Source organism: Gymnodraco acuticeps, unplaced genomic scaffold (assembly GCF_902827175.1).
Source record: "Gymnodraco acuticeps unplaced genomic scaffold, fGymAcu1.1, whole genome shotgun sequence".
In the NCBI taxonomy this organism is placed as follows: Eukaryota; Metazoa; Chordata; class Actinopteri; order Perciformes; family Bathydraconidae; genus Gymnodraco; species Gymnodraco acuticeps.
Window position 1 is genome coordinate 55,430 of NW_022990941.1, and position 20,676 is coordinate 76,105.

At 38.9% G+C, this 20,676-nt stretch overlaps 2 protein-coding genes and 1 pseudogene across 2 annotated transcripts; 2 read left to right on the forward strand and 1 right to left on the reverse strand.

Moving 5' to 3' along the window:
• The first annotated feature begins 614 nt into the window (after window positions 1–614).
• On the forward strand, window positions 615–6,625 carry LOC117558491 (annotated as a pseudogene).
• Window positions 6,626–8,692: 2,067 nt separating this feature from the next.
• On the reverse strand, window positions 8,693–11,968 carry LOC117558487. The gene is made up of 4 exons (XM_034234719.1): window positions 11,679–11,968; window positions 11,435–11,548; window positions 10,134–10,341; window positions 8,693–9,219 (listed from the first exon to the last, which is right to left on the reverse strand). Exons 1-4 carry the CDS (start codon window positions 11,855–11,857, stop codon window positions 8,755–8,757), a joined length of 966 nt encoding a protein of 321 aa, XP_034090610.1. The 5' UTR covers window positions 11,858–11,968; the 3' UTR covers window positions 8,693–8,754.
• Window positions 11,960–20,525, forward strand: LOC117558485 (coiled-coil domain-containing protein 106-like). Its single transcript, XM_034234717.1, has 6 exons — window positions 11,960–12,422; window positions 13,579–13,653; window positions 14,034–14,111; window positions 15,123–15,269; window positions 15,885–16,061; window positions 20,209–20,525. Exons 1-6 carry the CDS (start codon window positions 12,362–12,364, stop codon window positions 20,523–20,525), a joined length of 855 nt encoding a protein of 284 aa, XP_034090608.1. The 5' UTR covers window positions 11,960–12,361.
• The last annotated feature ends 151 nt before the right edge of the window (window positions 20,526–20,676 follow it).

The following is a 20,676-nucleotide window of genomic DNA, read 5'->3' on the forward strand; positions in this document are numbered from 1 at the left end:
GAAGAAGATGGAAAGATAGGGAAACCTTTGACAAAGAGCTGCAACAACTAATGGGCAGGGAGTGTCCTTCACACATCTGGATGCTGTTCACACCTTGGATTCCACATTTGCCTGGAAATAAGCCAAATAACCTTAAAAGATACCTTTTAAAGCTCTGGATACCCTTTTTTGATTTAATGTTACAGCAATCATAATTGGAATTGCAGATTAAAGACGTAGCATTGATTGAATTATGCTTGCAAATTGCTGATTGCTGCGTGAGAAATGTTGCACTTAAATGTGCACAAACCTTGCTATTTTTTATCTGATCAATCATCTACATATTATAACATTTCTAATTCACTCGGTTCTTCTCTCATAAAGTAACAGTTTGAAGTATATTGAATGAGTTGTGATTAACAGTAAAAGCAGCACTCTGTTTCACTTGTAAAGTACTCATTCTCATTGGTTGAAATCAACACCTCATCAGGCCTGATGTTATCCAAAGCAACCCACTTTTGTATTTTCAATTGGGTTGCTGTTTGAAGCAAATATCAGCCACAGCAAAGGTGTATCACTTAAACACTGCCCGGAATATGTCTGTTAGCATGAAGTGGACGGTTCTCTGAGTAGCCATGGCAGAAATTAAAACAGGGGCACTTTGGAGGGCAGTTCTGGCTGAGTCTATGGGAATGATCATCTTTATCTTCATCGGCCTCTCGGCTGCAATAGGGGACCGAAATAATGCTTACCCTGACCAGGAGATAAAGGTTGTGTTAGCCTTTGGCTTGGCCGTGCGACATTGGCCCAGTGTATCGGTCACATCAGCGGTGGCCACCTGAATCCTGCCATCACCCTCGGCCTCCTGGCCTGCTGCCAGATAAGTATGCTCAGGGCCTTTTTTTTAAACTTCTCTTTTTATTCAGCTTTTCACATGTTTACAGTCATAGATAATACAATATTCTCTATAAGCCTTCTGTAGTTAACAGTAAAATCATAAATCAAACGTACATATTTGTGGACAATACAGAGGCAGGCCTCACTGACCTTCAAACATGCTATAACACAGTGGTTCTCAAATGGGGGTACGCGGACCCCTAGGGGTACGTTGGAGTACTGCAGGGGGTACGTGAGATTTATTTTATGTTAATGAAAAAAAAAGATAAGATAAATATACCAATTTTAGGAAAAGTAACGAAGTTTGAGCAGTGTGGGTTTTATATTAATAGACTAGAGTTACACATATTTCAAAACACGAAGTGTAATAACTGCAGTTTGCCTCCCTGTCAGAATGACAAAGATCCTCAGTGAAGCACAAGCCCATGTTTCACTACATTGTAAGTACAAGTTATTAAAAATATCAGTTCAATGCAACTAATGTCGTCTTAGTGTTATTGCATGATGTTAAAATTGGTTTGCCATGAATTTAGTGATGGATTGTAAACATTTTAAATGTAGCATTTAAGTGTTTCTCAGTTACAATGTTGTTGTTTTAATAAATCAGACACCGATGGTGCAGCGCTGTACTGTACCTCTTTAGGCATTTTGTCCCTAACAAATCGTTTTTGCGCTGATCAGGGGGTACTTGGCTGAATTTTTTTTTCAAAGGGGGTACATTATTGAAAAAAGTTTGAGAATCACTGCTATAACATATAGAAAGAACATAAACACGAACAGGGTTATGGGGTGTACCTGCAACTTATTCAAACAAGGGGGGCATAGAAATAAAAATACTAAAAACAAAAATATATAAAGGTCCCTTCTTGACAAATGATGGTCATATTGGTGTAACAATTATTATCCATTTTTCCCATCTTAACAAAAAGATTCCCTGTTGCAGTCTCAAAGCAAGGGTTATCCTTTCCATCTTAAAAATATCATACACAATGTCAATCCACTCATCCAAAGTAGGTTTTCCTGGTTTTAACCACATTCTGGTGATGGCCTTCTTGCAAGCAGCACTCAGGATTCGAAACAGATATTTATCTTTAGAGGAAAACATTTCTGGCGGTGAAGCACCCAAATATAACGATTCAAATTTAAATGGAATGTCTACCTGAAAAACTTTTTGTAAAACTCCATGAACCTGCTGCCAGAAAGGATTCAATGATGTGCAAGACCAGAATATATGAAAATGCTTTGCATCCACACTGTCGCCAGCATGCAGAGGAATTAGTGAAATGTCTCTTCTGGGCTGGAGTAATAAAATCTGTATGAGGTTCTTCCAACAAAACTCTCGCCATGAGGTTGAACTTGACGTTTTCCATTGTATCTCACATACGTTCTCCCAATCTTCTTCCTTCAGAACTAAATTTCCTTCCCTTTCCCATTTTTGTTTTACATACAGCGAGTTACCTTTTGTTTGTTGTAAACTCCTATAGATTTTTGAGACAACTTTCTTGTTTGAGCCCTCAAGATAGGCATCTTGAAAAACTTTTAACAAAGTGTTATCCCAGTGCACTTGTGTACTCTCCCTCTGTATTTGATCGATGTAATGACGAACTTGAAGGAACCTGTAAAAATCATCACGTTTCAAGTCAAACTGCCCCTTCAGATTCTGAAAGCTGTTCATGGACCCCTTGTGAAGAAATGTGCAGTAGGCCGTCAGGCTTTTTGAAGACCAACACTTACATCTTGCGTCCCTTCTTCTAGGTAGAAATTCTAGATCATACACACACCATCTTAAACCCTTTACAGCCTCCCTCAAGGGATTTTTAGTTACCAGTCTGTTCCACACCTTAAGCGACAGACAGATCCATGGGTTTAGTTTATTCATCAAGACCTTATCCCCAATTGCAGCTTGAATTGGAAATTCTTCTGATATAGCACTCTCAATCTCCTTCCATCTAGCAACGTACTTTGGATTGCACCAGCATATGAATGGTCTCAATTGAGCCGCAATATAGTAATCCTTTAAACATGGGAGTGCGACACCACCCTTGTTTTTAGCCAATTGTAAGCTCTGATATTTAAATGTTGGCCTTCGTCCCTGCCAAATTTATTTCATTATTTTTCTTTTTGAGCAGTCCTCTTATCTGATCATTTGAGTCTTTATGATTTAGTTCCAATTGTTTTAATTCTCCTTGTAACTTGTCTAACTCTTTTTGCTTGGCTCTTTTTAAGCGAGCATTGTATCCAATTATCTTCCCTCGAAGCACAGCTTTACATGCATCCCACAGTACTGGAGGGGAAACTTCACCGTTATCATTTTGTTCCAAGTACTTAGTGATATCCTTCTTCATTTGGTCCCTCATATTATTCAGTAAATATGTATTTAATCTCCATAACGTGTTTCTTTGATCCTGCTCCAGATTACATTTTAAATAAATAGGGCAATGATCTGAAAGGTCCATGATCCCCATGTCGCAGCCCCCCAGATCTTTACCAAAGGTTAGAAAATAACCAACCTTGAATAAACCAAATGTGGATTAGGAAAAAAAAGTATAGTCCCTCTTTGAAGGATTTATTTCTCTCCAGACATCAACCAAACCAATATCCTCCATTGCCAAATTGATTTTCTTGTTTATCAGCTTGGGCTGCCCAATATGCACATTTGAAGAGTCCAGTTTAGGATTCAATCTTATGTTTAGATCCCCCCCACAGATTAGGACCCCCTGAGTATCTGCTATAATTAAATCAAATATCTGTTTAAAAAATGTCCAATCTGAATTAGGAGGAGCATAAATATTTAGTAGAGAAATCAATGAACCACCTAGATTTCTTCTCACTAATATATATCTCCCCTCTGTGTTCTTCTTTTCAAACGTGGGTTCAAAACAGCCGCATATGATGATGAGTGGGCCTACTGATGTTTAAAGCCTAGTCTTCTTAATTTAGCATGCTCTGTATCCGATATATGCGTTTGCTGCAAGAAGGCCACCTCAACTTTATCTATTTTTAGTTTGGTTAATATTTTACTTCTCTTGATAGGGTTTACAAGACCATTCACATTGTATGTGGCTATTTTAACAGCTTGCATTTAGAATCTGATAAGGACAATATCAGTGAAAAATACCAACCAAAGTTTTTACAGGTAACGAAAGATGTATCATAGGTAACACCCCATAGACTGCAAAGAACAGCAGCAAAAACAGGAACATAATAAGCCTAAGAAAAAAATAAATAAAAAATAAATAAAAAACAAGACTTCCAACTGTGGGGTCTTCATATTGACCCTGATTAAGCCCTGATGGTGATAGGGCTCTGAGGTAAAGCCTCAGCTTGACAGTTTGACTACGATAGACCTCGGCGAGACTTCCCCGGGCGGCTTCGGCATTAGGGCGCGGTGCGCTCTCTCAACTCGTATACAGTTCAAATGTAGCCGGGAGGTCCAAACCCTCCCTCAGCAAAGCCTCCACAAAAGTTCCCATCGACGAGGAATTATCCTCCAGGTCCGTTAGCTTAGCATCCAGATGCACCTGTAGTTGTAGCAGCTCCGTCACCGCCTCCTCCGCCACCTGTAGCCGTGTTTCAGTCGCCTCAATCCGCCCTTGCGCTGCCTCGGCAATTCTATTGTTAGTCTTGTTTATTTCTTTCGAATCTCTTTCAGCTGCTGACCGTTGTCTTTCCTGCACTCTCTCAATTATTTCAGTATGAGGCTCATGTCCGCTCTCCCAGTTTGGTCTTCCTTGAGGTGCGTTGGAGGTGAGTTGGAGTGTCGTCGTCCCCCACCACGCTGCTAGGCTAGCTCCGTCTCCGTCAAAATAACTCAGTCTGCATTCGTTTTTTACTCTTTTTTTTTAGACATTCTCAAGACCAACACACTTAAGCCACACTGTAAAATAAATGTTTTATGTATTTCAGTTGTAGTTGGTAACTTTTAACGATCTTTAAGCAGCCATCGCGTCGCTCACCAAACCGCGCTCAGGGCCTTTTTCTACATGATGGTCCAGATTTTGGGAGCAGTGGCTGGCACTGCCATTGTGTATGGCATCAGGCCAGAAACCACAGAATGACTTGGTGTTAAAAAAGTAAATTGCATTCCTGAGTAACAGTCCCCTTAATGAATAACAGGTGCTGCGCAGATTGAGTGCTAATTGGTGAATTTCCTTCAGCCAACATTTTCTGCAGAAGCAATTAACTTGTTGTCATTTGTTCTCATGAAGACTAACTAAAGCATGGTCCAACTCTTTAACAGCAGGCTTTATTCCATTTCCGTTTGATTATTTTCTTAGTACAGGTCGTCGAGACAAAATGTTCCTCTAATCATAATTAATAAAATAGGTAGATGGCTAACTGAAGTGTTTTTCTCCTTGTTGCAGCTCAATGGAATTAGCCCATTACAAGGCTTTGGTGTGGAGTTCCTGCTCACCCTACAGTTGGTCCTGTGTGTGATGGCAGTCAGCGACAAAAGACGTGACGTTGGTGGATTTGCACCTCTTGCGATCGGCTTGTCTGTAGTGCTGGAACATTTGGCTGGGGTGAGTAGCAAAACATTTCCACCCTTAACTAAATTGGTAGATGGTTTCTATAACTCGCTGTGGCCACAATGACACGAAATTCAAAAGATTCACTATTCAAAGGCTTTATTGTCATGTGCACAATAGCTAAAGCCTAGTTGCTGGCAATGAAAATCTTAAGTCCCAGGCTCCTTCAACAGCACAATATAAGACATACAAATAAATGAAATGAAATGGGATGAACTGTCTGTGAATGAGGCTCTGATGACAGCCAGGAGACATGTGGTGTTCTACAGATCAGCTTCACAGGATGCAGCATTAACCCAGCACGATCCCTGGGGCCTGCAATTATACAGGAATCTTTTGATGACCATTGGGTATGTATTGTTAAGCTGTAAATAATATTATTACAGTGCTGAATTTGTGAGCAGAGCTGTGTCTCACCTGTTATTTTGTGTTTCAGGTGTACTGGGCAGGACCAATAAGTGGTGGTTTGGTGGCATCTCTTCTGTATGATTTTCTACTGGCACCCAGAAAGGAGCCCTTCAGAGAAAAAACACGAGTCTTCTTCTGCTGTGGCCAAAAGAAATGTACGTCGGTGAACCCTTTCATGAGGATATCACATAATGATCAAGGGAGCATTTTGGCATTGAAATAAAAATACTTTTGTACATGAAGCCAGTAGACCTTTTTGAATGTCTTGAAATTAAAATGTTAGATACATGTATGTCATAGACAAAACTGGTTTTATTTAAGGGTGGGCAAGTTGAAACCACTACTCAAACACTAGTATCAATATGCTGAAGATGTTTGTTAAGACTGCTTGATACATTTTGAAGCAGTGTTGTGAAGTGCATATGGAAAAAATCTAAATAGTTAATTAAAACAAAAATCATGCATGTCAAACTGTATTTGATTGTACTGCATGTTACATTTTGATTGCAGGAATAGGCTGCATACAATATTGTTTACATGTATAAGCATACTACATATTACCAGTAAGAATTATTCCATTCTATGAATACAATTTGCAGATGAGTTTCACAGATGTGGTATGAATCCTGCCTGCTCCTTTGAAACAGCTCTGATAAGAAGTGAAATGGATGACCCATGGCTAATATCAGTAAACTATTTGAAGCTTTTTCTTCTCTAAAATCCCATTTCACTTTGTCAAAGACAAATGTAGCAGATCTCTGCTTTCATTCCAGGTGTACTTGCTGGGGCCAATGTTCGGAGGCATAGCAACAGCTCTTGACTTATTTCTGTACCAAGGAACAAAGGTATGCAGTGTAACAATCCGAATAAAGATCTACTCTCACTAAATATATAATTCTTCATGGCTTTCCTCCCTTCAAGGAGGAATATTTCTCTGCCCCAGTGAATATAATTATAACTGTCAGTTTGCCTCCTCATAAACCTACTAACGTGCATAATGCTATTAAATGCCTCAATGAATGATAACCGCACTTGGGGTTATCTCTCTTATACGACTCAACTCTTCACATGGATTTTTATGGTGGGATTTCAGCGGATGGTCATGTGACAGTGGCCAATCTAAAATCTCCACTCTTTGTTTGCTTAACCTCAGAGGTCAGGGCATTGTGTTTAGCCTCTTGTTTTGAAGTTTGTCCTCAACAACATGGACAATGCTCTTTTTGTTGCCCCTCAGTCATTTTGTCTGAGACCGTCCTTCATCAAATTATTTTGGCTCTCATGTTGTGCTTGATTATTCCATGATTTGGCATGGAAGAGTGTTCACTGGTGCTCTCATTATAGTTATCTAGACCAGTGGTTCCCAAACGGTGTGCCGCGGCACAATGGTGTGCCGTGAGGCAAGTCCCGGTGTGCCGTGGGATTTTGTGACAACCATACGTTATTATTGCAATATACAACTACACAAAAATAATTACTTTTTCATTTACTATATCAGTACTTTGTAGGTTTATATGTAGGCCTACGTAATCTGCGCGACTTGCGCGTCCACATCTCCACGTGCAGTGCTGCATAAACATGGCTGAGTCAGCGATAACTTTCAAGGGGTGGAGGTATGCCCATTATTTTAAGTTCGTCCGAAGATTAGACAGGAATGCGACGGTGAGGTGAAAACTGTGTCCAGGCCAGAAGCTGTTATCCACTGCTGTAAACACCACGTCAAACCTCAACAAACACCTGCAAAGAACACATGCTTTTTTGTTTATATCATGTATATCTCTGTCTTCCGGTTGTTGCCTGTTTTGAATGACAAATACACACTACCGCCGCCTGCTGGTAAGGAAAGTTATTGCCACTCACGCATGCGCAGTTCGTACGTGCTCGGCGAGTAAAGTAACGAGTTACTTTATGTAGATAGTAACGAAGTAGTGTAATATATTACTTTTTTTGGTAACACTTTACAATAAGGTACACACAATGTGCTTAGTTACTGAGGAACTACTAGATAGTTAATGGTTAGTTAATGAGTAGTTCCTCAGTGACTGCGATTGAGGAACTGATGGTTAGTTACTGGTAAACAGACTGGGGGTACTGTATTAACGAATCATTCGTTAATGGTTAGTTAATGAGTAGTTCCTCAGTGAACTGATGGTTAGTTACTGGTAAACAGACTGGGGGGTACTGTATTAATGAATCATTCGTTAATGGTTACTTTATGAGGAGTTCCTGGGAGACTTTGATTGAAGCAATGGTCCGCTGCAGCAGGGCACATTTAAACCTGCCATCTTCGGCTGGCTTGGGTCCCACCCTGGATCAACTGGTGGAGGTGGATCCGATTTACCTTACCATTACTTAGGCCGTTTGGGTATGGTAAACTCAAGGAACGCAAACAAAAACAGTAGTTACCCATTACCTAATGATTACCTTACCGTTACTAAAACAGTAGTTACCCATTAAGTAATGCTTACCTTACCATTCGTTAAGCAGTGTGTGTCCCCTCAAGTAAAGTAATGCATCAAAAACAGTAGTTACCCATTACCTAATGATTACCTTACCGTTACTAAAACAGTAGTTACCCATTAAGTAATGCTTACTTAACCATTCGTTAAGCATTGTGTGTCCCCTCAAGTAAAGTAATGCATCAAAAACAGTAGTTACCCATTACCTAATGCCTACTTAACCATTCGTTAAGCATTGTGTGTCCCCTCAAGTAAAGTAATGCATCAAAAACAGTAGTTACCCATTACCTAATGCCTACTTAACCATTCGTTAAGCATTGTGTGTCCCCTCAAGTAAAGTAATGCATCAAAAACAGTAGTTACCCATTACCTAATGATTACTTTACCATTCGTTAAGCAGTAAACAAATAAACAAACCCTGTGCAAGTTTACATTTTTATTTAAACAACAATCCAAAGGACACTAATAATGAAAACAAGGTTGCATCAGAACTTGCAAAAGTGGCGTATGTCATGCAGCAATCTGCCTAAGGGACCATCTTTGTGTTCATTTGCCAGCCAATGTGTCCACTCGATGAAAGCAAGATGACTCTTCAGAGTCTTCACTGTGCGGTTTCCTCGCAGTCTCCAGACCTGTGACTTGTACGTTGACCAAGCCCGCTCAATGTTTTGGGTGTGGGCTCCTGTGTCTGGGTTCACAAATGACCGGCTGTGGTTCACAGAGAAATGGACAAAGCCACTTTCTGCGATTACAGTGGTGTATGCCCTCCACATGTCCGTTATCACCGTGGTCCCTTGGCGAACGTATTTTGTGACCAGAGGAATTAAGTGGCGCCGTGATCTTTGTTTCACCAGCCTCAGGATAGGTCTTCTCCTTTTTCCTCTGATGCCCAGCATTCCAAAGACACATTTTCTCCTCCTCCACGTAGGACCGAATCTTCCCCTACCATACTGTAATAAAGCAGTGAAAAAGGACAACACAGTTATATAAAAATAAACATCAGGAATTTCAATTGATAAACAAAGTGAAATGTGTTTATTTACTTTATTTTACAATTTAAAAATATTCACTTCCTTTCTCAAAAAAGAAGAGACATTTTTTTAAATGTAGTGGTACAAACAGAAAAGGCTGTTTAATTTTATTAAGTTAAAGTTTGCTTATTTTGCTGCAAGAAACATGAAAATGTAAGATAGATATTGTAATTAGATGATATATAAATAAGATTATGCACTTTTAAAATGTTAGTAATAAAAAGTAAGAATAAGGATTTATTTCCTTAAAGGTGGGGTAGGTAAGTTTGAGAAACCGGCTCGAGATCGCTAGAATTTGAAAATACACAACCGGAGAAAATCTGCCACTTCCTTACAGAGCCCCTCCTCCAACACACACGAACGCGCACATGACCAATGAGGGCACGAGATAAGTTTGTGGTTGTACTTTTTACAGTACTACGGCTTCCACAGATGACGTTTTTTATGAATTTGTTGTCAAAGCACTTAAGATATTCATTGCTATCGGGATGTTAAGAGCATTCCATGGAATATAACAAAAAGTGTATCTCGAGCCGGTTTCTGAAACTTACCTACCCCATCTTTAATGATCTGATTGGATGAGATAATTCTTAGCTTCTAAATCCTTTTTTTCTGTTATTTGACTGTGTATACACTGTGGAGCTGGCTCTCTCTAATGTATACTTTGTCTCGCCAGTCACAAGGGTGTGAATGACACAATTATAAAATTACATTACTTTGCTCATTCATTTGTTAATCTCTGACCTTAAAATATATGTTGTTATTTCACCTTGAAAAACAAAGGTTTTAGTTTTAGTGAGGCCAAAGGCTAAGGCTCTGTAGTTTATACACACCTTCCTTTTGTGGTAGAAGTTGCTTTCGTCCAGCATGACAAATTCGTTTGGTCCTCCAAGTCTCTGCTTTCCCCTCCTTTCTCTCCTCTTGATTGCACTCTTGCAGACCTTCCTCAACTTCAGGCTAATTTTTGACAGCGTGCGACTGCTTCCTGCCACGCCATCCTGCAGCAAGTCAATTTGCCTTAGCTGCAGTCCCTGGGAAAATCTGTTAAAGATCAATATAGAATGACTTAATATGAACAAAAGCATATGAAGAAGAACGCATTCAGCACCAGTGGCTAATGTATAATTATAATTCACATTAGACATTTGTTATTACTCAAGATGAAACAGAATATTTTAATGTTGCTAATTAATTTTATCTATCAAGTTTCCCTGTATCAGAGCATCTACACATGTATTTTTAAGCTATTAGAATAATCACACATTGTAACGTTCTGAACCCATTTTTTGGTTGAGGAACATTTTGAATGCAGGAATTTTACTGTAACAGAGTATTCGTACACTCTGGTACTTCTACTTTTACTCTAATACAAGATCTGAGTACTTATAGTCAAGTGCAATATCTGAGTACTTCTGTTTTACTCAAGTACAATATCTGAGTATTTCTACTTTTACTCAAGTACAAGATCTATTCTGTTTATAGCCTATGAGAAAAACTATTAGAAAACGAAAGCTAAAGCTAATGTTAGCAGATAGTGACAATGTATGCTAGTTAGCTAGCTCAACGATTCTTTAAATAATATTGCGACAGAAACATTTTTCTGTTCACATCACGCTCTGCCGCTCCAACAGGGAGCTCTGCTCTGAACACCCGAACGGCAAGGCGATACGGGTCCGTTCTTATTGTGCATCCATGGGTAAAGGTAAAACCTTTATATATACAGTCTATGGTTAAGGCTAAAACGCATGTAGTACAGAACACGTAACATGAAGGTGCCGGGCGGCGCGGTCCCGTGGGTTGGATGCGCGTTCATAATGCCGAGGGAAATAACTCTCGAATGTTCTCCTCAGAGTCCGGCGCACTTCCTGGGGGCTTGGTGTGAAAGCGGCGCCATTGTGCCCCGCCACACCTCCAAGCAGCCTGCGTTGTGAATTGCCAAATAACTAGCGCTTGGTCCGCTAGCTCAATGCTAACATATAATGGATAACGTCATTGACGCGCTAACTGAAATTAGCATTTAGATATCGGTAATGTTAAACAACAGTCAACATGCTTAAAATAAACGTAATACTTACAGGCATTCATTTGCTGTGCTTTGAGGAAATGACTGATATTATTGATGAATTAATATTACCTGTAAATGTATTTCATCCAGCTGAACAAGGACAATTTGCTCCTCTGAAACAGGGACAAAGACCTCACTGACTTCTTCGTCGTTTTCCCTCGGTGTTTTTTACGTCGGCACTTCCTACAAAAGACAAATCGTAAATTCCTAGTCCTTTTTTCCTGATAAAGAACTTGTCTTTGTAACATTACATATCAGTAAACAGAGGAAGTCATCGTTAAAACCCATGCTAAAAATGTACGACTTAGCCTACCACTGCAGTCCGTCGACGTTTGAGTGTTTCTCCAGTTTCATCCTCTTTTTGCAGAGTTTGCATTTCATTTTTCCTTGAAGCAATTCCTTTTTCATTAGCCATTCAATTAATTTTTTCCTTTTTTTAAAAGTCTGTCTTCCGTCAATAAGACTGAGTACTTTGGTGTGCAGTGTCATCATGATAACCTATAACCTGACTGCGGCGTTACTACTGCGTTACTGCGGCCCCGGCCCGTCCACAAAACCTAACACCCAGCGTAGTTCAAGATGTGCTGCCGCTGGGCCAGACCGGAAGTGGAACTCCGCTGAGCGCACTAGCGCCCAAGCACCCTGATCCTCATTTCTTGTTCACACGATTCAAACCAATAGTTTTTATATTTTGAATCAGGTATTTCATCTTCCTTGTTCAATTGACAAAGCACAGCTTCTTTATATTCACTGATATACAATTAAAATATTAAAACCGTAATAAAGTGTTAATACGCTGCAAATCGGGATCCGGCTGGAGCACTATGCAAGACACGCCCCTTCATAGCATTCAAGTGCTACGATTGGCCATGAGCCTGTCACGTGCATCTCGGCTAGTGATAAAACCTTTATATATACAGTCTATGGATCAAACTCAACCTTTCCATCTTATATGTACACTAGTCTATGCTCTAGTCTACACGCTTAGAACTGAAAATGGACTCGAGGAGAAGCAAGCGAAAGAGGATGGGGCCCCCTAAGCGTTTAGTGTCAGAATGTAAGTATGAATTGAAATTTATTTTTGTCATTTCAGAAATCAGTAACACTGCATCGCGAAATCATCTCAATTGACACATGTTATTACACTTTTTGTTCTGTGCTATCTGATTTGAGGTTGCTAGCTAAACCACGAGGACCCACGTGTTACATAATAATAATAATAATAATAATAATAATAATACATTACATTTATAAAGCCCCTTGCTGGAGCTCAAAGCGCTTACATGACATTTAAATGTTTTGTAAAGTTCCTTATACAGCTTTAGACTTGTTTTTATCTCATAAAGTCCTTAAGTGACACACCCTGAAAAGTCTGGTGGGTCATGTGCCGGGCTAAGACATGTGACAGAACTAGGTACATTTCAGAGGCTTGTTTTTGGTTGCTAAAGGTACAAATCAAGCCATTTAAGAATTAAAATGCTTACATAACATGTACTTTGTTACATTGAACCTGTTAACATGTCTTGATCAAATTGATATGAAACAAATTAGATAAATATCGCTGTGACACTGATGTCACATCGGGACATTAACCTTAAACTTTCACAGTAAATCTGGAGTAACACATATGTCACAATTAGAAATATGAGTATGATCTGCTCAGTTAATTTAGGTGATCCAATTATATTTAGTTAATATATTCTTTATTCTTCAATTCAAAGAATGTTAAAACAAATTTAAATCAAAAAATCCTCCTCATTAATTAAGTTATAAATAAGAGTTACTTTACCATTAAAGTTCAATGTCACATTGTCAGAAATGTGGTCTATTTAGTCTAAATTATGTTCCCCTTAATTTCCCCAAAAGTAGAAATGGGTCTGGGTTGTTATGGGTTAAATTAGTTAAATCGTCAAATAAACTGAAATATCTCAATTACGAAGGTTTAACGTTTTATCTTAACTCTTAAATAAGTAAATGACATTAGGGCGCTAGAAACGAGAGTATTTTGATTTTAACACAGCATTGGGCGATATGTAATGAAAATATAATTAAAAACAGTACATTCATACATTCATTCAAGAGTGGCTTTTCAGATATCCAATTTTGAAATAGTTCCAATGAAGTTATAATATAGCTGAAAAAAAACAAAACATACTTCCATATAGTAATGCTCTCTACATCAACAACTCTTTCTGTGCTCCATAATCTTACAGCGGATACATATTTGGCTGTCAGTGGTCAGTCTGAGGAAGAGCCATGCAGCTCCCACACTGTGGCAAAGGAAATGGGTAAGTGTTTGCTTTCAAATGTTAAGCATACTTTAAGGATCCACTCAGTCTCAGATGGTGTACTAATAAGTAGTTGCTTAGCAGATAGCAGTAAAAAAAAAACAATATGTAAACGTATAGTGGATTAAAGATGTCACATGCACAAAGTGAAGCCCCTTGTTATCTCCTGTGTTGAGGAGATTCTTCCACTGTGCTTTGCCATACCTTTGTTGGTGGTAGAGGTCAGGGTGGGCAGATAGTGGTTTGGACGACATCCATGTTTTTTTGGTCTAATTTGGCATTTTGGACCTTTACACAATTTCAAATATTCCCTATCGCTATATGTACCATTTTGTCAACACTATTTCTAATTTATGAACTTTCTGTCTCCCCTCTTAAAGCTGTAGTGCACTGCAGTGATGGGTCTGACTCGGATGCATTCACAGGACAGCAGTCTACTATTAAAGCATCAACTAAAGGTTAGGTTGTGTTGTGACATTGCATTACATTTACATTTTATCTACGGTTACTGTTTTTTGATTGTGTTATCTTTATATATATATATATAATATCGCACAATACACTAGAACAAGAAAATATTACATAACGAAAATGTAAACGCTTGTGCAAATGTACTAGAGCCCATTTTACTTCTGTGTGGTTGAGTGCATATTAAAAGTTGAAGTTATTTTTTGCAATTACTTGTGAAGCCCCTGTCAGAATCAATGATCTTACAGTTGCCTTGAAGTGAATATAGTAATGTTTTGTAATGTATTATCATAGGTTTTGCAGTGTTTAAATGCAGTTGCAAGTCCCAATATAGAATTCAACAGTCTCTATTAAATGTGATCAATGACATTTCAATCATGAGAGACGTGATGTATGAAATACATGTTTAATACCGGACACGTGGTATAGAAAATTATGATTGACAGATTACAACAATGAATCAACTGATGTTTGGAGATTAGGCCCCGGTTTGTAGGATATCATTCAGGAGGGGAAAACCGCTCCGATGAACCCCCCGGGGTCTAGACACTGGTGGTGGTGATAATGGTTCGGTCTGGTCTGGAGGAAGAAGGATTAGCTTGGCCCTGAATTAGGAGACAGGAGGCGAAGGGGTGGAGGCGGGTTGTGCGTTGACACCTGAAATGACAACTGACAGAGAGGGAAGAGCAGATTTAAAGGGTTTAGCAGGTGCAATGATTGCTAGCTGGGGAGTACCGCCCCTGATTACTTAATGGGAGAAGAGCTTGCAGTGACGTGTAACACCAGGGGGTATGGTCTTCCTTCTTGAACTTGCGCTAAGCTTCATGTCTGCAACTTCACGACAATACAGGCGGTCCTAGATCTATAATTTTGACATTTTATTGTACATTTTTTGAAAACGCTAAACAAAGGCATGGAACCACAATCTGCCTATACATACTGTTTGTGTAATAACTACAGAAAAGATAATGTTGGTTTTTTTGCCGTTTTTGTCATTACAGATGTTTCTGCAGCTCCCACAGCCATAGCAGCTCTGAAGCGCAGAAACAGAGATAATAATGCCTTGAAAATAAGGCTAGATGCTTCAAAGGACAAATTATTAACTGTTGAAAGCGAAAGGGACTATCTGAGGATACAGCTGGCTGAGGGTAAGCAAATCAATAATGATTAAATAATTACTTATTGGCATCTGATAGCTTTTGAGAAAAAAAACAAAAAAAACAGGCACATACACCAAGCCCTACAACATTTCTCATCACAGTCCATGAGGCCATACATGCTTGCAGATGACTAGTTGCATCAGCAATTCAGTCATTTCACTGCAAACATATCATGACAAGCATATAGGACGGACAGCACCAAATGGTGGGGTGGAGCTTGACAGATCAGGCTCCAGCTCACTTCTCTCACTTATCAACCGACAGGGTTGGATTGAGAGGGAAAGAACAGTCACTTGTTAAAATATGTTGAGTCCGTTTGTTCGGGGGAAACTTGGAACAGGCATATCACATGCCCCGTTTGAACTAGAGTCATGAAAATTATCTCACATATTCCATAAATCCTAAAGAACAAATTGTTTCACTTACCTAACATTTCAGGTCACGATATTTTTCACTATTTCAAATGTAGTGAAAAACACTATATGAATTTTCACCGATCTGCGTGAAACTCTGAACACACAATATAAGGTTTAAAGATTATTGTAAATGTTCTGACCCTTAGTGGTAACAATAGTTATCTTCTAATCCTCTTGTTTGTTTCAGCTTTGGCCCTTCTAAAAATGGCATCAGTTAAGGCGCCAGTTACTTCTGAAGGTGACCAAATAGGGGCAGGCAACTCCTCTTCATCCTCCACCTCCTCCAATTCCTCCAGTTCCTCCTCCTCCTCCTCCTCCTCCTCCTCCTCATCCTCTTCGTCAGACAGAGGGAAGAAGAGGAAGAGTAAGAAGAAGAAGAACAAGAAAAACAAATACGGCAAGAAAAAAAGAGGAAAAAAAGCGAAGAAGACAAAAGGAAAGACTGCAAAGAGAGGTACGTTGGCCACCTACACAGTGTCTGACTTGGGAAGTAAGGAGGTAGGACTACAGTGAATTATGTGACAGACTGACCATTGCTCAGTGTAGAAGGAACAGCTAGTGAACAGGGCTAACCTGCATTAGCAGGTGCTGTCAGACTGTTTGTGTTCATACTGAAAACACTAAACTGAAACGGATTTGCTCATGCACTTAAAGTACATTAAACTTAATTAGTGAGGGAGTGTCGCTACATGCCTTAGCGTGTTATCATCAAGGGGATCATTAAGGGAACGAATGCAGTCTGGTGTTGAAGTACAGTCGTACAATGTATTTTACAGCTCAATAAATACTTTTAGTATGCATTAAGTCTTTAATTTCAACAAATGTTCAAGTTACAATTGGGCGATGTGTACCCAACTGGACATAGACGATGTCCTCTGCGGCGGTGCTTGATCAGCTCCGGGACCACGGCTCAAACTAAACTCTGCGCTTCATTTACCAATGCTTTTTTGTTTATTTCTGCTGTAATAGGTGTTACAATAATGGAGTCAGCTGTTTAACTATTATACATCAACCTGAGCTTATCCTCCCACTTTATGGCTGTTTAAAGTAATGTGAGTACCGCAGTTAACTGTTCCGAAACGGAAACTCTACCCGTTCTTGTGGGGCAGGGAGGGGAGGGCGCCTTATTAACTCATGATGTGATGATGGTCAGGTATCCAACGGCGATGGCTGTCATACATGGCTGATGCACGATGTCATTGTCCATCAGCCCAACCATAACTAGAGTAAAGTTTAGCCAGCCCTGCATCATCTTCTGGTTGTTTTTGTGTTTTTAAGTGGTTGGATTCAATAAAAGAGCTGAGCGCCCAAAAAATATGGTGGACACAAGAAAGACATGTTGCTGGATTCTTAAGGTAACCACTTCTCTTGGTTGGTTATGAAGAAGGAGCATATCAATATATAAATATACACAAATATTTGTTTTGAAATTCAGTTCTGTTGTTAACCTGGTTCTTGAAAAAATATGTCCATAGCTACCGCAAGAATTGCTGCAGAGCATTCTTTTGGAGGTAGTTCTTGACGCTGGAGACATGGCATATTTGACGCTTTCTCTGGTTTGTTGGAAAGTAAGAAATACCGTCAGCCAGGACGCTTTCCGGAAAAAGGCACACTTTTTGTGGATATTGAGTAAGAAATATTGTATTTTACAAATTCAATTTCAATAAGCTTGCTAAATTAAACCTTAGGCTTATTGTTTTATACTTTCTTATTACAGGTGTGGACACAAATTGGTTTCACCATTCCGAGTCCTATCGCGAGGAAATGTCCACCATGTTTTGCATTTCGTCTTGTCAGTTTTGCAGAACGCAATTCAAAGATTGTTCAGGTTGGCATACAATGACATAGATAAATAAGTTCTGTATTTCTGCTTCAGATGCTTTCAGTGCTTACATAGATTGTTAGATAGATTATATTTCCTCAAAAATGTATCAGTGCACGTCACTCACAGTTAGCTTTAGACAATTAAGTGCTGTCACCATTTGTTTTTTTCAAAGTAACCTAAATTACAGATGGCTGCCACCTGTAATTGATTAGATCTAGAGAGAGTGAAAGTCCAGATTTTACTGAAGAAAAAGGAAATAATTTTGTATTCTCAAATTTAGCTGAAAAATAATAATTGCAACTTCTTGCAATTTGGATATTGCACTTTCAACTTAAAAATATCAGGATGTCCCACTACATCATGTAAGCAGGAATATATGTGTAAAATGTACTTTTGACTCACATTAATATATTAAAGCAGCTTCCAAACAGACAATTATCTAGTGCTCCATGAGAGTATCAGTAGTAGTCTCACACAGTTAAAGACAAACTCTAAATTAATATATTTATAATTGTAATGTAATTGTGTGGTGGTTGCCGTCATTTCATGCAACAGTTGCACTCCATAGCCAGCTGCTGTTGTCACAGTATGCCGTTTATCCATAGCTAAATATTTTGCCGTGTTGACACTTTTTTGGTCTGTCTGCTAAGTGTGGCTGAGCTGAAGTCCCAGTTATTGTCACAGTATGCCACTGATCAAGTTAGCAACCACCTTTTTTAAATGAGATGTAAAAGTTATATAATTAAACATTTTGTTATTCACTGACATTTAATCATTATAGAACAATATTTAAAAAGTATCTCTATTTTAAACTAAAACTTTAAGGACTTTAAGAAGAAGGACTAAGATGTGTGAAAAAAAATCAACAGATTTAGGGATTTTAGGAGTCATGCCTATTGAGGTTTGTAGGCTAGTGTAATATCTGCAGGGCTGGTGGAATAAAATCCAGGTAACTGTAAAGCTTATAAGGGAAGTGGCTTGCCAGTCTTTTCACAATTCCAAAATATGGTGACAGCCTGTATATAGATTTTTTTAAGTTTAATTTAAATATCACTTAACCATAGTATTGAAGATAGCAGATCATTCATAACATTATACATACAAATGATCGAAATCAAATGTATTATTACATTTACAGCCTTCTGTAGATCAGATTTTTCACTTTTGTGTTGTGCAGGATACGTAGGACATGGGAAAAGAGGTGTCATTCGGGCTATGTACTCTGAGCATCCTCACCCTGGGTTCTGCAGCCATTTTTGCTCAACGGATGCTGGGAATTTTGAGTAGGAGGTACCTGGTGTTAAGGCCCCGATATTCAAAACACAGCATTGTTTTTTGCGTTAAAAACAGGCTAACCTTGACGCTGATTTGGGTGACTTGTGTAATTCGTGGAGAAGCGAAGAGTTGTAGTTTTGGTATACAGGTATAAAATACTTTGACAGTAACAAAAACGTTTTTTAAAATAACAAGAATACAGTTTAAAAGGAGAGTGATTTGTAAAATATCCATAAAGAAAAAGAGTAATCTGCTTACAGTTCTGTTTCATATGGGTGTTGAGAGAGGTATCCATAGATCTCTTCATTTTGCTCTCAAAGTGTACCAGATTGATGCTTTTAACTTCAACATTTAAAAACAAATTTGCACACATCTTGTGTCCATATCTTTCTGTTTTGGTGGTCAAGCCACAACCGTGTATGCATGCATGCATGAGTCATGGTAAAATATCTGGATTAAGAGGTTGCTTTTTCTTTGCACAGCATGAAAGAAAGGTGAAATGAATGGGCTGTGGTTTTAGTATTTTTAAGCAGAAATTGAGTTCAATAATTTGTACGGCCCTTGGAGAAAGTTGTAAAAATTGAAATGGCCCTTGAGAGAAAAAAGTTCCCCACCCCTGATCTAAATAGTAATAAAAACCCTTTATTTGTAACTTAACATCTCTGTCTCCTATCCGTATATTATAAAGAATAGCCAGTTAATTGACGCATTATAGCGCAGGCCTTTGTCAGATGGTATATTACGCTGTTTTTTCTGTTTCTAATAGTTCTCTCTTATTTCACCATACGGGTGTTTGCATCCCTGAATATAAGTAGGCCTATAATGTTAAACAGAACATGCTGTGATGTCGCTCTGTTCAGAGCGACACCAGTGTTTCCAAACAACTGGTCTCTGCACGCTTACATTAACCTGCAGTGTCAGATTTTAATAAAAGAACAGGGAGAGCAGATTCTCCAAACTGTTCCATTTAAAGGCTGCTGAGACATGAGGATGCCAGGCTAAAACTTGGCAATATTGATGCGTTATAAATTAGAAACGGGGCAATGTCGATAGAGCGTTAAATCCACATTGTGGATCGTCTTATCAGTTATCATTATTAAACATGATTGGATAAAAGTAGAGCTGATTGCCCAAACCTACCTTCTGTATATAAAGGTATACACCCCAAACACATACAAATACATTACTTTGAGCAAAGCTACACGACTAGTAATACCTTTACACTACACCAATTCATTACACAATTTTGTATGTAAGGATTACACTACCACTATATAACACTAGTACAACAATATTATCAATAAATAAACCCATATCCAAACTGATTTCTGCACTACAGACATCATTAGGATAGGCAACAACAAAGTACTGTTGTTAAATAGTTACATATTTGTCTTTTTTTCTGTTTCAGTCCTGACCCCAGAAGACGCCATAAGCCGCTACAAGCGTGTTCTTGAGGCGGTAAACAAGGGGAATAATAAAACGGCGGCTTACAGAGCGGTAGGAGTGGACCGCAAAACCATTGCCGACACTGCAGGAATTGCAGAACTGCATGCCGTGAACCCGGGAATCTACCAAGATATCCGGGGAACACTGAAGAAGGGGGAAACCCTTCTCCGTTTCACTGAGATATGTAAAGCTGCCATAAAGGACCAAAATTTAGAGGGGAAGGTCCAGGACTTGAAGACCAATGGAGGATTATTATCCATTAATCCAAAGGGGAAGTGAGGAAGGAATGGATGTTTTTTTGGTTTGCAATTGTTTTTAGTTTTCTTTTATAAAAAGTATTTTTTATTTCCATTTTTTGTTGTTGTTGTTATGTTCATCGTTGTTTGAATAAAAATGTAAAACTTCAGTGGCTGTAGATCCGTCATTGTCA

Excerpts from the sequence above, each read along its gene's own strand:
- LOC117558487 (XM_034234719.1), bottom strand. The coding sequence starts at position 11,857 with ATGATGACACTGCACACCAAAGTACTCAGTCTTATTGACGGAAGACAG. Across the intron at positions 11,549-11,678 it reads AACGTCGACGGACTGCAGTG|GAAGTGCCGACGTAAAAAAC; the intron begins GTAGGCTAAGTC and ends TGTCTTTTGTAG. Across the intron at positions 10,342-11,434 it reads TGGATGAAATACATTTACAG|ATTTTCCCAGGGACTGCAGC; the intron begins GTAATATTAATT and ends GATCTTTAACAG.
- LOC117558485 (XM_034234717.1), top strand. The coding sequence starts at position 12,362 with ATGGACTCGAGGAGAAGCAAGCGAAAGAGGATGGGGCCCCCTAAGCGT. Across the intron at positions 15,270-15,884 it reads GAGGATACAGCTGGCTGAGG|CTTTGGCCCTTCTAAAAATG; the intron begins GTAAGCAAATCA and ends TGTTTGTTTCAG. Across the intron at positions 16,062-20,208 it reads CAGAGGGAAGAAGAGGAAGA|TCCTGACCCCAGAAGACGCC; the intron begins GTAAGAAGAAGA and ends TTTCTGTTTCAG.